Raw genomic sequence first — 15390 nt, forward strand, 5'->3', positions numbered from 1 at the left:
TTATTCATCAACACCGTTGCAAACCCTTGTATCAAAATCTCATTAACAAATTTAACCATTTTTCGATGGAGTCGTTTAGATATAAACGTATACACATATAAATCTATTTAAATATGTCACCAAGTCTTTGAAATTTGTAAACAATATCCTAAAACTTACCCATCTGATCGGATAATACATAAATAGACAGATTAATTTGGCCTAAAATCGCTATTAAAACCTGACAAGCTTTATTTAATCAAAATTAAGACTGGCCAACGGAACGCCGATAAAGCCGTGTGACCGAGAGTAGAACCATTAAGTCGTACGTATTGTGACGAGAAAACTTTTTTATTTTGCTCCAGTTTGCAGAACCCTTCCAGACGCGTGAATGCTGATGCTCGCTTTCTGTTACAGATTGCTATCAAAAACATTCTACATTCAACACAACCAACTTTCAAATTGTGTATATTACGCAGCAGCTTGCCATTTTACTTCCATTATTGCATTTCTTTTATTGCAGGAGAGAGATAAACATATAATCTTTTCCTTTCATTATTACTGTTGTACATAATAACACCCAGTACGTTACAGCTATCATTGCAGCCACGATTGCAGTTATCCTATCGCACTGCAGTGGCATTTGACTGCTAATATTGCATTTCTCAACCAGCAGTACCCTTTCTTTTTTCCAATATCACTTTGGTCATGGGCTGTATGACAGGGGAATTTCTAGTGTATCAAGTATGCCAAAAATTCTGACAAATTATTACTTGGGACATCTACAGTCATTGTTGCAACCTAGAAATACGCATTAACCCTTTGATGACTTAGCGAACATGGGAACTGTAGTAATGGAAATACGGCGCTATTTGGCAACAAAATTTGCATATCGGACATTGCTGCAAAAAACCGCTCTATTTTGTCTCCAACCTATAGCTGACCGCTAAATAAATATGCGTAAATATGCAAAGCTGACAGAATTCTCTGCAAGCTGATAAATTTTGTGCAGTTAATAATTAAAGATTTCATAACCAAAGTTGCAATTAGTTGGAGCTTTTACATTTTTCAAATTTTCAAACCTGATTTAATTTTTTGATTTTACCAGTGTATTTTACATTGTTGCATCAAATTAAATATCAAATTTTAAATTTGATATAAATTAAAATATAAATTCAATATAAATTTTGTATCAAAGGACGGACTTTTATAAACAAGTACTGCTTGTAAGTGGGGCTAAGTACAAGAAATAGCTTTATAATTGTAGTATAGGCTATATAGTGTCTGCCCGAGAGAAATTGTCTCCACATTACCATTTTATAAGAAAGCATGTGAGTGTAAGTAAGTAAGTGTGTGTGTATTTTGTCTCAGTGAGAGAAATAAAATATTTGTATATAGGCTCATAAAAAACTGACGCTGGCTGAAAAATACGTAAATAAAATAAAAATGTAAAACCATAAAAATTATACTAGAAATTCCACTGTCATACAGCCCACGACCAAAGTAATAATGGAAAAAAGAAAGGGTACTGTTGGTTGTTGAAAAAGTAGTTCTCAGCAGGAATTGACAGAGTATAATGTAAATGAGACTTGTTTGAGATGATATAAAATAAATTTGAGAGAGTACGACTCTAAAAAGACGCAACAGAAATAACAGAAATGTAACAGAAATAAATATTAATAAAATAAATAATTAACTATCTCAAACTTATGTTTTACAATAATAAAATAAATATTAATTCAAGCTGTAGACCTAAACTACTGTACGTAATTTAAATAACAACAGCAATAATGATATACATGTATGTTTATTATATCTCTTATTATATTGAAATGCAATATTAAAAGTAAATGGCAAGCTGCCGTGTAATATACAATTTGAAAGTTGTTTGTTGGTTAAAATAAATATTAATTCAAGCTGTAGACCTAAATTACTGTAAGTAATTTAACTAACAACAGCAATAATCAAATATGTTTATTATATATCTGAAATGCAATGTTAAAAGTAAAATATATTGTAATATACAGTTTGAAAGTTGGTTGTGTTGAATGTAGTACGGTTTTGACAGCGATATGTAACAGAAATAAATATTAATAAAATAAATATTTAACTATCTCAAACTTATGTTTTACAATAATAAAATAAACATTAATTCAAGCCGTAGACCTAACCTACTGTACGTAATTTAACTAACAACGGCAATAATGAAATATGTTTATTATATATCTGAAATGCAATGTTAAAAGTAAAATATATTGTAATATACAGTTTGAAAGTTGGTTGTGTTGAATGTAGTACGGTTTTGACAGCGATATGTAACAGAAATAAATATTAATAAAATAAATATTTAACTATCTCAAACTTATGTTTTACAATAATAAAATAAACATTAATTCAGGCCGTAGACCTAACCTACTGTACGTAATTTAACTAACAACAGCAATAATGAAATATGTTTATTAAATCTCTTATTATATTGAAATGCAATATTAAAAGTAAAATGGCAAGCTGCCGTGTAATACACAATTTGAAAGTTGGTTGTTGGTTAAAATAAATATTAATTCAAGCCGTAGACCTAACCTACTGTACGTAATTTAACTAACAACAACAATGCCAACGATAAAGAAATATGTTTATTATATCTCTGCAAATGTAAATCTAAATGCAATATTAAACGTTAAACGGCAAACTGATGTGTAATATACAGTTTGAAAGTTGGTTGTGTTGTGATGAATGTAGAATGGTTTTGACAGCGAAATGTAACAGAGAGCAAGCGTTGGCATTTACGCGTCTGGAAGTTTTATCCAAACTGGAGTGAAATAAAGAAATATTCTTGTCATAAAAGGGCGTTGTAGTAACGCCCTACCTTGTAGATAAGATGTAAAGAAATCTGGCTGATGTTCTAGATAATTTGAAAAACCTTCGGTAATTGGACAAAAACGTAGGCTGATAAACTGTGTACCACATTTTCGTACCTGTAAATCGGTCTACGCCTCAAACAGTAGACAAACAGTACACAGTAAACAGTTCTACTATCTGTCGCACGGCTTTATTGGCGTTTCGTAGGTCGGTCAAAACTATTAATAAACCAAGCTGTTCAAGCGTTTTGTGGCGATTTGTGGCAAGACTTTATCGTTCTATTCTCTGTCGCTCGGCATTTCAATTTCCGGTCTTAACTTTTATTAAACGAAGCTTTTCAGGCGTTTTGTGACGATTTTCGTCCTAATAAATCTGTCTATTTATGTATAATCCGATTAGATGGGTTAGTTTTAGGTATTTGCGTCAACCTTTCAAAGGCTTGGTAACATATTTAAATAGGTTTATATGCGTTTTGTATCATTATTATACTTGAACGACTTTACTGAAAAATAGTTAAATTTGTTGATAGGATTTCGTTGCAAGGGTTTGGTGACGGCCGTTAACGGATAATTTTTCGGGAGTTGTGTGCACATGTGCATTTATCATAATTCTCCCAATCAATCGTTTCACTCTTGTTTGGTCGTGGGATTACTTGGTAAAAATGGGATTAAGATACCATATACACTGAGATCTAAAACAGTGTTTGCGTAGGTTCACTCTAAATTTTATTATAGACAGACGTTTTGAGAGTAGCTTCGTCAAAACTAAGATTGATGTGGCTTCTGATTTTATTATTCTTAAGCTTTTGTTGGCTAGGTGGCAGTCATATAGTTGTTGGACATTTTTTATAAATAATTAGAAAGATTTTAAAAGGTCTATCTAAATTAAATACTGTACAGATTCATTGGGATTCACTCTGAAGATGTGAACACTCAACCTGATGTTATTGGGATCTGTATCAAAAGGGTTGATTGCAAGTTTGTCCTTAACTCATAGGGAATGCCATTTCTTCATGTACATGTATTAATAATGCTTATTTAAATGTTTTCAGTGATGAGAAATCCCAAGGACACCTGCGTGTCCTACTACTACCACTACAAGAATATAGTAAGTGTTATTTGATGTCAAAATGTTCAGTTTGGCAGAATTTCTGCAGCGAAACATTTTTAATTTGTAACCAAAGAAATTATTGTTCTGTGGTGTTTTAGGAAAAATGCTACTTACTATAGTCATTTTTAGCAGCAGCTCCCCTGGTAAGTAGATATAATTTTATTGTTCTCACCTCACAGAACTAGCCAACAACTGTATGTAACTGGCAGTTAAACATTGCTTGTGGCAGGTGCTCTATAGACAGCTTGTGGCAGGTGCTCTATAGACAGCTTGTGGCAGGTGCTCTATAGACTACTGTGTCAGGTGCTCTATAGACTACTGTGTCAGGTGCTTTATAGACTACTGTGTCAGGTGCTCTATAGACAGCTTGTGTCAGGTGCTCTATAGACAGCTTGTCAGGTGCTTTATAGACTACTGCATCAGGTGTTCTATAGACTACTGTATCAGGTGCTCTATAGACAGCCTGTGTCAGGTGCTCTATAGACAGCCTGTGTCAGGTGCTCTATAGACTACTGTGTCATATGCTTTATGGACAGCTTGTGTCAGGTGTTCTATGGACTACTACTGTGTCTCAATGTTTAAATGCTCCCAGTTCTAATTTTGAGTAGAATTGCATCGAAAATATTTGCACCAAACTATCTGACCGTTTGAATAAAGTTCCTTGTATGTCATTTAATTTTTCAAATACGGAGGATTTTACAGAAAAGCTTTTGTTGATTGGAAACTGATTTTCGGAGATTTCATCTGCTGTAAACCATCATTAAAGATGCTGGGGCGTAATTTGCACTGCAGTCTTTCATAATTCTAATAGCTCTGATAAAATTTAACATATTTTTCGTTTAAAGTCTAACTAAAACAAAACTTTTATAATATAAACTGCCATATTTAAAGTTTTACATACATGTAGATAAACAATCACCATGCTCAACAAGTTTTCAAGTGCAGTCAAAGGTTCTTTATTTCTTGAACTGCTTTGGTTTCAGCGTGGCAGTGAACTAGAGCTTACGAAATCAGTTACCTACAATATTGGCCAACTGTATTTAAGGCTGTTTTTATATATATTGCCATGGAAACTGAATGAGTAAGTTAACTCCCTATGTGATTATGTCATTATATGTAACAAAGCGTAGCTAGAATTATATGATTTTCATAAGAGATGGTCTCAACATAACATGATCAAATCTTACAAGTTAATTATTGGGTAGCCAAGCAGTTCAGCATGAGAGATTAAGCAAAGAAGTTTATGAGCTCTGAATATGTAGACATTTTGGACCGCAAATACTTTGTCAGATACATGAAGGCAATGAAGAAATGCGCAAAACATCACGCTATGTATTATCTAGGCTTAGTGAGCAATTTATCGATTAATGAATGCAAAGAGGTAGTTTCTATATTTTGGTAGCTAAGTTCTCTATGAGGTTACACAGTTAATGCCTTGAGTTTCTTTAGAGCTATCTTTCTTTTTCATGATTTTTACTCTCTCTTTCAAAAGCTCGCTTGCTATAACATTGTAGTAAACATACGCAATGCAAACACAATGCAGAAACAATGTAGACACAAAGTAGACACAATGTAGACACAATGTAGACACAATGTAGACACAATGTAGACACAATGTAGACACAATGTAAACATAATGTAGACACAATGTAAACACAATGTAGACGCGATGTAGGCACGAGGTAGACACAATGTAGACCGAGGCTCTCAGCAGTAAAGCATTTTTGTGGGGCTTCTTTATTAATGATTATAAAACATTTTATAAAACATTTTATAAAACGCATTATAAAACATGTTACTTCTTGAATAAACATAGTATTGAACGCCTCTGCATGGTCAATTGGGTTAATAAATAATTAAATTGGACATCAATTCACATGAAAATAATGCAAAAATTATTTCTCAATTGCTATGATATTTCAAATCATTTATGCCTTGGCTTTTCATCATTCTCAGTTTTACTGAAGACAGCCTCAGAATTTGTTATGACCTCTATTGAACTAACAGCAGATTTGGTAGTTTGAATTTCAAGGTCAAACCAATGTATTTGAAATCTAAAAAGATTTTCTATTGCAATTTTTTTACTGTTTGCCCATTGATTTGATAAAAATATTTCAGAGTAAAAGTCTTCAAGATTTTAGGCTAATTAGAAGTGGAAACTGCTCTCAAATGAAATTAAAAATGGATATACCCAGCATTGTTGAAATAGTTCTACAAATTTCTGTAAGCGCGCATAACACTCTATGTTACGCTCAAGCAATCAACATACTTTTTAATGCTCTTTGTTTTTCCGCTATCAGCTCTTAGCAGATCATCAAAAGATTAAAGCAGACTTTACAAAGAGACTTTACAAGAGTTATTCTTGTCTGTATTAAGTAGAATGCTTCTTATCAAAAGCTGTGAGTACACTAACCAATAAAGAGTTAGTGTGCGCAATTACACTACAAGTCAATTTTAACTAAAATATAATAGGTCAACAGTTTTTAAAAAATTCTTTTTAGCTGATTGAATTGTTTAAAAAATTGATTAAACTGTGGTTTGAACTTGCTCAATTTGCAAATGCTTGTACAGTTGCAATGATCAATCTGAGTAGATAACGTGTGCTTCCATTCATCATACGCAACAAGCTAGCGCGCACAATCAATAAGAACTTCAAACATATTTTCGCTTGAAATACCGTAAAACCTCTAATTGAACACCACCTCTATTTGGCCACCACTATAGAAAAAAGGGTTGAAAAATAGAGCACCATGGCGCTTAATTAGAGGTTTTACGGTATTTTCACTTGAAATATGTGTAGTAATGACTTTATTTATGAAGCTAATTGTCAGTAATAAACGTTAGCCTAGTAACAAGTTAAACTACTAACATATTATTGGCTAGTGTACAGGGAGCTCAAGTAAAATTATATTTATTTTTTACAGACTATGTCAATGAAAGATGAACCAAATCCTTTTGAAAACTTGACCTTTGCACAGTTTATGGAGTTGTTCCTCCATGACAAAGACTTACCATATGGGAGCTACTTTGACTACATAGAATACATGTGGTCTCTCAGAGATGATCCTAACATACTTGTTGTCTTCTATGAGGACTTGAAAATGGTAAGCGAATATATGAACAGAAGGATTACTTTGACTCAATTTCAGCAATGTGAAAACCCTGTTTGTATATTTGACAAAACCAAAGCAGTAGGTTTGCTCATGAGCCGGTTTTCCAAGGAATATGTACGTAAATCATTTGCTATCTGCTACGAACCTTGTGGATGACGGCTGTAGTTATAGGCACTTTCGTCAAAAAAACATAATTCTCAATCTCTGTCCACTGCTGTCTACAGTTCTCATTGAGTTACTTGACTGATCATCTTGCTGCTGAGTTACATGAGAGTTACGTTAGATAGCATATGCCAGTTTACTACTGCTGCCGTGTTAACCATATGCTTGCTTAGCCACAGAGGAAGCCATGATCACCTTAAAAAAATCTGTAAATTACTGGGTTGTTGGAGTAGATTGTGCTAACTAGTTTAAGCTGTTGAACCAAAGCTAACTCTAGAAATGATCCAGGTGCCAAGCTTGTAGCTCGTGTCTGCCTATACAAGTCTAGCAGAGAGTGGATAGGCAATGAACCCGACCTACTGATAGTGTTATCACTCCTTAGCACTAGTAGAGCTATATAAGCTTGAATGAAAATGATGAAGTTCAATATATGACATACTGAGCGAGATGGTACCTATCACAAACTATATGCATAAAAAACTCAGTACCTTAGTACTGTGAGTGCAATCTTACAATGCTCTCTCCAGCAGGGTTGGAACGCATTTAAACTGCATGGCATTATTGCAGGGCAGTACGCAGTCAGTTTGCAGTGCATTACAACTTTCTAATGTACAGTAGACATTTACTGCTGCAGCAATTGCACTTCTACTGAATATTTCCCACTGGGATGCATTATCAGAAGCTCCACAATTCATGCATACGGTAAATTGGCATGCTTCAAAATCGTAACTTGCATATGTACTCCAACTGCGTATTAACATGAAGTCGATACTGTTGATCGACTAACTCTGCTGGCCTTCCAAACATCCCTATTGCATTGTACAAATTTGTCAGGTGCTATGCAAGCTCATGAACTATATGTATATATATGCACATAACTATGTAATAATATATGCATATAACTATTTTAGCTAATTGCCTGGCATTGTCCGGGTAATAAAAAAATCTTTGCACAAAAAATCTATTTTTATTTAATAGATACAAAATTTACCATTCTAACTTTTAAACTTCGTATCATGAGAAAAGTGTTTTGTGCAGTTCAAATAAATTAAGAGAAAAAATAAACAGTAAGTGCATGGAAGTGTGCATATAAAAAAGGTTACTGTTGTAGGAGAAGCTTGTTGTATTCAAAGTTTTGATGAACAATACTGGTACCTCTCGATTCTGGTACAAATGTAAAAATGAGATATCTGACTTTCTTTGCCTGATACTTTGTCTGACCAAACGGAAAGAGAATGTAGAAGCAATTCCTACTCCAGATAACACACTTGTTCATGTAAAAAGCATTTAGCTTTTACAGATTTACTGAACGTGGAAATATGAGTGGAATGCCACATTTAAATTTAAACGGCAAATTTAAAAATTAAAAAAATAGGTAATGGTAAAAAATTATCCTCTAATACTAGAAATTCCACTGTCATACAGCCCACGACCAAAGTAATAATGGAAAAAAGAAAGGGTACTGTTGGTTGTTGAAAAAGTAGTTCTCAGCAGGAATTGACAGAGTATAATGTAAATGAGACTTGTTTGAGATGATATAAAATAAATTTGAGAGAGTACGACTCTAAAAAGACGCAACAGAAATAACAGAAATGTAACAGAAATAAATATTAATAAAATAAATAATTAACTATCTCAAACTTATGTTTTACAATAATAAAATAAATATTAATTCAAGCTGTAGACCTAAACTACTGTACGTAATTTAAATAACAACAGCAATAATGATATACATGTATGTTTATTATATCTCTTATTATATTGAAATGCAATATTAAAAGTAAATGGCAAGCTGCCGTGTAATATACAATTTGAAAGTTGTTTGTTGGTTAAAATAAATATTAATTCAAGCTGTAGACCTAAATTACTGTAAGTAATTTAACTAACAACAGCAATAATCAAATATGTTTATTATATATCTGAAATGCAATGTTAAAAGTAAAATATATTGTAATATACAGTTTGAAAGTTGGTTGTGTTGAATGTAGTACGGTTTTGACAGCGATATGTAACAGAAATAAATATTAATAAAATAAATATTTAACTATCTCAAACTTATGTTTTACAATAATAAAATAAACATTAATTCAAGCCGTAGACCTAACCTACTGTACGTAATTTAACTAACAACAGCAATAATGAAATATGTTTATTAAATCTCTTATTATATTGAAATGCAATATTAAAAGTAAAATGGCAAGCTGCCGTGTAATACACAATTTGAAAGTTGGTTGTTGGTTAAAATAAATATTAATTCAAGCCGTAGACCTAACCTACTGTACGTAATTTAACTAACAACAACAATGCCAACGATAAAGAAATATGTTTATTATATCTCTGCAAATGTAAATCTAAATGCAATATTAAACGTTAAACGGCAAACTGATGTGTAATATACAGTTTGAAAGTTGGTTGTGTTGTGATGAATGTAGAATGGTTTTGACAGCGAAATGTAACAGAGAGCAAGCGTTGGCATTTACGCGTCTGGAAGTTTTATCCAAACTGGAGTGAAATAAAGAAATATTCTTGTCATAAAAGGGCGTTGTAGTAACGCCCTACCTTGTAGATAAGATGTAAAGAAATCTGGCTGATGTTCTAGATAATTTGAAAAACCTTCGGTAATTGGACAAAAACGTAGGCTGATAAACTGTGTACCACATTTTCGTACCTGTAAATCGGTCTACGCCTCAAACAGTAGACAAACAGTACACAGTAAACAGTTCTACTATCTGTCGCACGGCTTTATTGGCGTTTCGTAGGTCGGTCAAAACTATTAATAAACCAAGCTGTTCAAGCGTTTTGTGGCGATTTGTGGCAAGACTTTATCGTTCTATTCTCTGTCGCTCGGCATTTCAATTTCCGGTCTTAACTTTTATTAAACGAAGCTTTTCAGGCGTTTTGTGACGATTTTCGTCCTAATAAATCTGTCTATTTATGTATAATCCGATTAGATGGGTTAGTTTTAGGTATTTGCGTCAACCTTTCAAAGGCTTGGTAACATATTTAAATAGGTTTATATGCGTTTTGTATCATTATTATACTTGAACGACTTTACTGAAAAATAGTTAAATTTGTTGATAGGATTTCGTTGCAAGGGTTTGGTGACGGCCGTTAACGGATAATTTTTCGGGAGTTGTGTGCACATGTGCATTTATCATAATTCTCCCAATCAATCGTTTCACTCTTGTTTGGTCGTGGGAAAACTCAAAAAATAACAAATGCAAAAGGTAATATTAATTAATAATAAAAAGTGCACATTTAGCGTGTGCAATCACAAAAAGGATATACAGTTTATGGTAAGAGCGATGGAAATGATAAGAACAGCTTAGCCTTGAGGTTACGCCTTCTTGTTTGTTGACTTGCGATTTGAATGTAGCAAGTTCAAATCCAGTGTGAAGTTGATTTCTTGTTACTAAAACTTTATCGCTATAACTGGACACACGAGTGACAGACAGATGATAGACAAACATTGAGATTTATATATAGATAGATGATAGATATATGAACTACATGAAGCCATATCATTTCAGAATAGGGAGTCGAGCATTATCACCATTCCGTTGAAATTGGTTCTTTGCATTTTATTCTTATGAACAGTACTATCAAAACCATAATGTACGCTCATTCTAACTATATACAATGTACAACAGGCTCATTATGATCAATTTGTGTACTTATTTATGCTGAAGTAGGAACACTATTCCGATCTGGCAATGGTGTTGTGATTGTGTCAAAGTCAAGTCAGTACTTTATTTCTTAATTGATTTTCACAGAAATGTGTTGTTATAGATGTACAATGTATCACAAAAGTTCCTACTGCACATAGCATTTCAAAATAAGCACTAGCAGCACTTTCACTGCATCCAGAGCTGGATACTGTGCAGTAGGCAATACGGCTACCGCACCAATACCGCTTACTGTACAGTAGAAAATAGTTGTACTGCATGTACATGTATACTGTACACTGCGCAGTAGTAAACGTACACAATGCATTACACAGTTTACTACAAGACTGTGACATGCTTACTACTGCTACTGCACTACTACTGCACTACTAATGCGCTACTACTTCACTACTAATGCACTACTACTGCACTACTAATGCACTACTACTGCACTACTAATGTAACTACATAAATATCTAGGCAAAATTTACTGAAACTGTAACGCAATTTACATCTGGGTGTCAGTGAGTACTTATCAATGTGCAGTTATGAGTTTTGGTAATGGTCATAACTCCGCTCTCCATAAAGGCAGGTAAAATGCACGCTAAGGCTCATTTCTTATGATGGTATTGACGAAAGCTCTGCACCAAAAGCTTTAGCTATAAATGTACCTAAAAACTGATAACAAACAGTGCATGCCCATAGCATTATGTCAGCTATTTATAATAGCTAGTCAGATGGTGGCCATCTAAACATAGCCATTAAAGTTCTATCTGTTACTAAAATATTGTAGTAAGAAACTTTAACATAATCACTGAAATTACATGAAGTTAAGTTGAGTGCATTTAAAATAAAAAAATGAAAAAATCTTTACTATAATAAGAGTCGTGTCTGTTCATCTGTTTGAAGCCGCACTAAGTGAGTAAGGAAAAAATATTGCCTCGCACGATAATCAAGGCCGGATATTTGACTTAAAGCCTGGTTCCAAACATACGCCGCAAAGAACCGGCGACAGCACCGCAAATATGGACCTACTCGCCGGGTACTGTCGAGCACCGCCGGTAGTTGCCGGCGGTCAACGCAAGAGTTTAATGCTGTTCAAATTTCACAAAAAGCCGCAGGCAAAACCTTCCCGAAATGCACTGTACAGGTGAAGGTCACCATCATCGAAACGGCATGGCGAGCGAACATTTTATGCGATAATTAGCAATGCCGTTTTATATGTGAACGGAAGCCGCCTAGTGTTGCAAGCGTTTTGCTGCACAAGTTACCGCCGGGTTTCACAATCAATATGGGAACCAGGCTTGAAAGGCAAGAGCACGATCACAGCGCCACTGAGCCACCTTGCAGTATCACAGAATAATTCTGCACATACTGATGATAATCCATGGCGATCTCTCCAGTTTTTGCAAAATCTTTGGCCTACTTTGCTACAGGAGCCATGTTGAACATCACTTGACCTACTTACTCTTTCATAAATGTCTCATCATTTGCAGAACTCTATTGATACCATCCAAAGGTTGAATGAGTTCATGGGTACTAACAGATCCCCAGAACTGGTAAAGGAAATAGCTGATGCTGTAAACTTTGATAAGATGAAAGTAGGGAAGACAACAGGACCTCCGTCTAAGGAGATGATTGCAGTGGTAAGCTAATAAAGAGATCGGTTTTAGTTAATATTTCGGCTCAAACAGATAGGAAAATAACTGAGTGACTTCAATACCTGTAGTCTGCTTTTTAGCGATACTACATACATTCATCATCCATACAGATGATGATGTTGATGAGGATGTTGATGAGGATGTGTAACACTTGTGTGGGCAGACAGAAGTTAGGCACTCATACAAAGTACAATTCTTTCTAAAAAGTGCGGGAGCCAGTATAGAAGACTGTAATATAGTCATTAGCAGTGAAAGTGAGAAGCTCTCTTCATAGACTGCACCACCATCATGAACTGTCATGAGTCGGCCACCATTTTGAACTATCACACTCAGCCATCTTTAAAATATTTAGGAGCCTATTGTTCAGGAGTTGCAGTAGATGAACAATCTAAAAGCAAATTCTTTAAAATTAGCAGAGAACTTGTTTACACCATCATTAAGATTGGCAAAAAGTTTTTCTTAGCTTATTGTGGTTTTATTGTCTCTGCCGACCTGATTGTCTAGATGTACATGTAGTTAAATTCGTAGAGATTACTATTTGACCGAGTGAGTTTGTAGGATATGCTGCTCTGTCACATCAGGGTTTTACATTTTGTTTTGTGTAAAAAAAGCATTAAGCTATGCTTCTTCCTGTCCACCACTCTACTACTGGGTTTCCATGCTTCAAATTGATTTGGAGTTTCTTCCACTCCGATTCATAGAAATGGTAAAATCCGAACCGATTCGACACCATTTCACTTCGCAAAACGTTTGTGAAGTCATTTGACTTGAGAGTACTATTTGACATCACAGAAATGCCCACTGCTGATAAATTTGAATCGATAATACCCAGTTAAGCTCTCTCCAGTAAAAATAAAAAATTCAGCGCACTTCATCACGCTGGTATATTCTAACTACTATTACCAATGATAGGTTGCTTGTATGACCGCTATGAAATAATTATCTTTTCATTTGTTTTATTACCTTATTCATTAAATAGCTGAACCTACCGATTGTACAGATTCCCACTGCACTGGTGCTGACCTCCTCCTTACTAAAAGCGATTGTCATTCATGTCCCTTGTGAGGTAATAACTGTATAGCAAGTAGTAAATTCTATTATTGTTCTTTAATTTAGAGAGATTTTAATATTACTAATAATAAAAAATTCTGATCAGTTATCTTGGCTGAGTGCGTGCAATAAAGGTGCGAAGCGTGAATTGAAAAGTGACCACGGCCTGAAAGCGAGTCCACTTTATCAAGTCCTTTTTTGAGCAGTACATGGCTAGTCTTTGAAAAATGGTGCAGCTCTGAATCGTTGAAATGGTAAGGTGAGAATTGGTTGGCAGAGGTCAACTCCGAATTCATTCGAAGCATGGAAACCCGGTGCATGAAGCGTGCCATTAGAAGGCAGCTTTATAGCTCTAAATGTCAGTTAGTTATGTCCAAGCAAAATATATTATTTTTTGTGGTGATGCCATGGATAGTAAAACATGCACTACAATATAATACTGTAATTTATATTCAGATGAAAACCCAAAGCCCGAATCCTGAAGCAATCCTTGAAAGCAAAATATATTATTTTTAGTGGTGATGCCATGAATAATAAAACATGTACTACAATATAATATTGGAATTTATTTTCAGATGAAAACCCAAAGCCCGAATCCTGAAGCAATCCTTGAAAAGTTGAGACTTGGAACTCTTCAGATCTACAGAAAAGGTGACTCAAAAGTGATTTTCACTATCAGTTGTTTCAGGTCTTCACTAACTTCCTTGCAGAGTTCACTGCTTTTTTATAGAATTATCTCTGTTTATTGGCTATAATGATGATTTAAGATGTCAGCCAAAACCATTCAAAGTAATTTATAATAAACAAATTTTACATTGTTGTTCCTCTGGCAAAAGTAAATTTCAGATAATTTATATTGTAGGTGGTATTGGAGATTGGAAAAATCACTTGACAGTGGCCCAAAATGAACATTTCGATTCTTTTCTGAAAGGTTGGGAGGCTGGAAAAGACATCCCATTCAAATATTCTCAAAACTGAGTTTATGCTGAACAAGTCTCTCGGCGAGTTTTTTCAGTGTGGCTCAGTAGGGTATAGCTAAGACACACGCCAATGTTCTATTTTATGTCTTGCATAATTCACTGCGATATAATATTATGTGAGTTTGTAAATTCACCAATTATCAATATATTTCAAATATTAAAAGTATGAAGTATTCACAGTTTTAAATCCTCATTAAGCTGCAGATTTATAGGAATTCAAAGTTGGCTAAAGATTGTCTTTAGTTTGAACTAAGTTTTTAGAGGAACTTGAATAAAAGTTGCCTCTTTTATCTGTTGCTCTTGTGGTACTGGCTGCCAGCGTATAGGTATTACCTAACAATTGTGGTACTGACTGCCAGCGTATAGGTATCCCTAACAATTGTGGTACTGGCTGCCAGCGTATAGGTATCCCTAACAATTGTGGTACTGGCTGCCAGCGTATAGGTATCCCTAAAAATTGTGGTACTGGCTGCCAGCGTATAGGTATTACCTAACAATATTGTGGTACTGGCTGCCAGCGTATAGGTGTCTCTAACAAAACAATTCTTATGCTGCTTTTTATATAATTGCAATAAAATACTACTACTATCAGAAATAATGAAAAGTTAAAATAATATTTATGAGTTAAATGTACTTTTATAAAGATGAGACATATATAGTTAGTTTATATACAAAAAATGTTAAAAACTAACAAAAGCGTAGAACTAGCAATGGTAGGCTGCAGTACAAAGACTGGATAACAAGGCATTTTGAAGCAAAAATTGATTGAAACAGTCACAAAAATTGGACCAGCACACATCAGCTACAGTGA

At 34.3% G+C, this 15390-nt stretch overlaps 1 protein-coding gene across 3 annotated transcripts in view; it reads left to right on the forward strand.

Moving 5' to 3' along the window:
* LOC137405437 (sulfotransferase 1C2-like) overlaps nucleotides 1-15063 on the forward strand; it is a 28313-nt gene extending 13250 nt beyond the window's left edge. For 2 of the 3 annotated variants that reach the window (XM_068091697.1, XM_068091698.1), the window contains 5 exons: nucleotides 3890-3945; nucleotides 6873-7052; nucleotides 12385-12534; nucleotides 14175-14250; nucleotides 14462-15060. In XM_068091697.1, the coding sequence (XP_067947798.1) occupies nucleotides 3890-3945; nucleotides 6873-7052; nucleotides 12385-12534; nucleotides 14175-14250; nucleotides 14462-14577 (578 nt within the window). In that variant the 3' untranslated portion in view covers nucleotides 14578-15060. Of the gene's footprint in view, nucleotides 1-3889; nucleotides 3946-6872; nucleotides 7053-12384; nucleotides 12535-14174; nucleotides 14251-14461 lie in introns of all 3 variants that reach the window. The other variant, XR_010979758.1, reaches the window with a different exon arrangement.
* Nucleotides 15064-15390: the final 327 nt, after the last annotated feature.

The sequence above is a fragment of the Watersipora subatra genome, chromosome 9 (assembly GCF_963576615.1).
Source record: "Watersipora subatra chromosome 9, tzWatSuba1.1, whole genome shotgun sequence".
In the NCBI taxonomy this organism is placed as follows: domain Eukaryota; kingdom Metazoa; phylum Bryozoa; class Gymnolaemata; order Cheilostomatida; family Watersiporidae; genus Watersipora; species Watersipora subatra.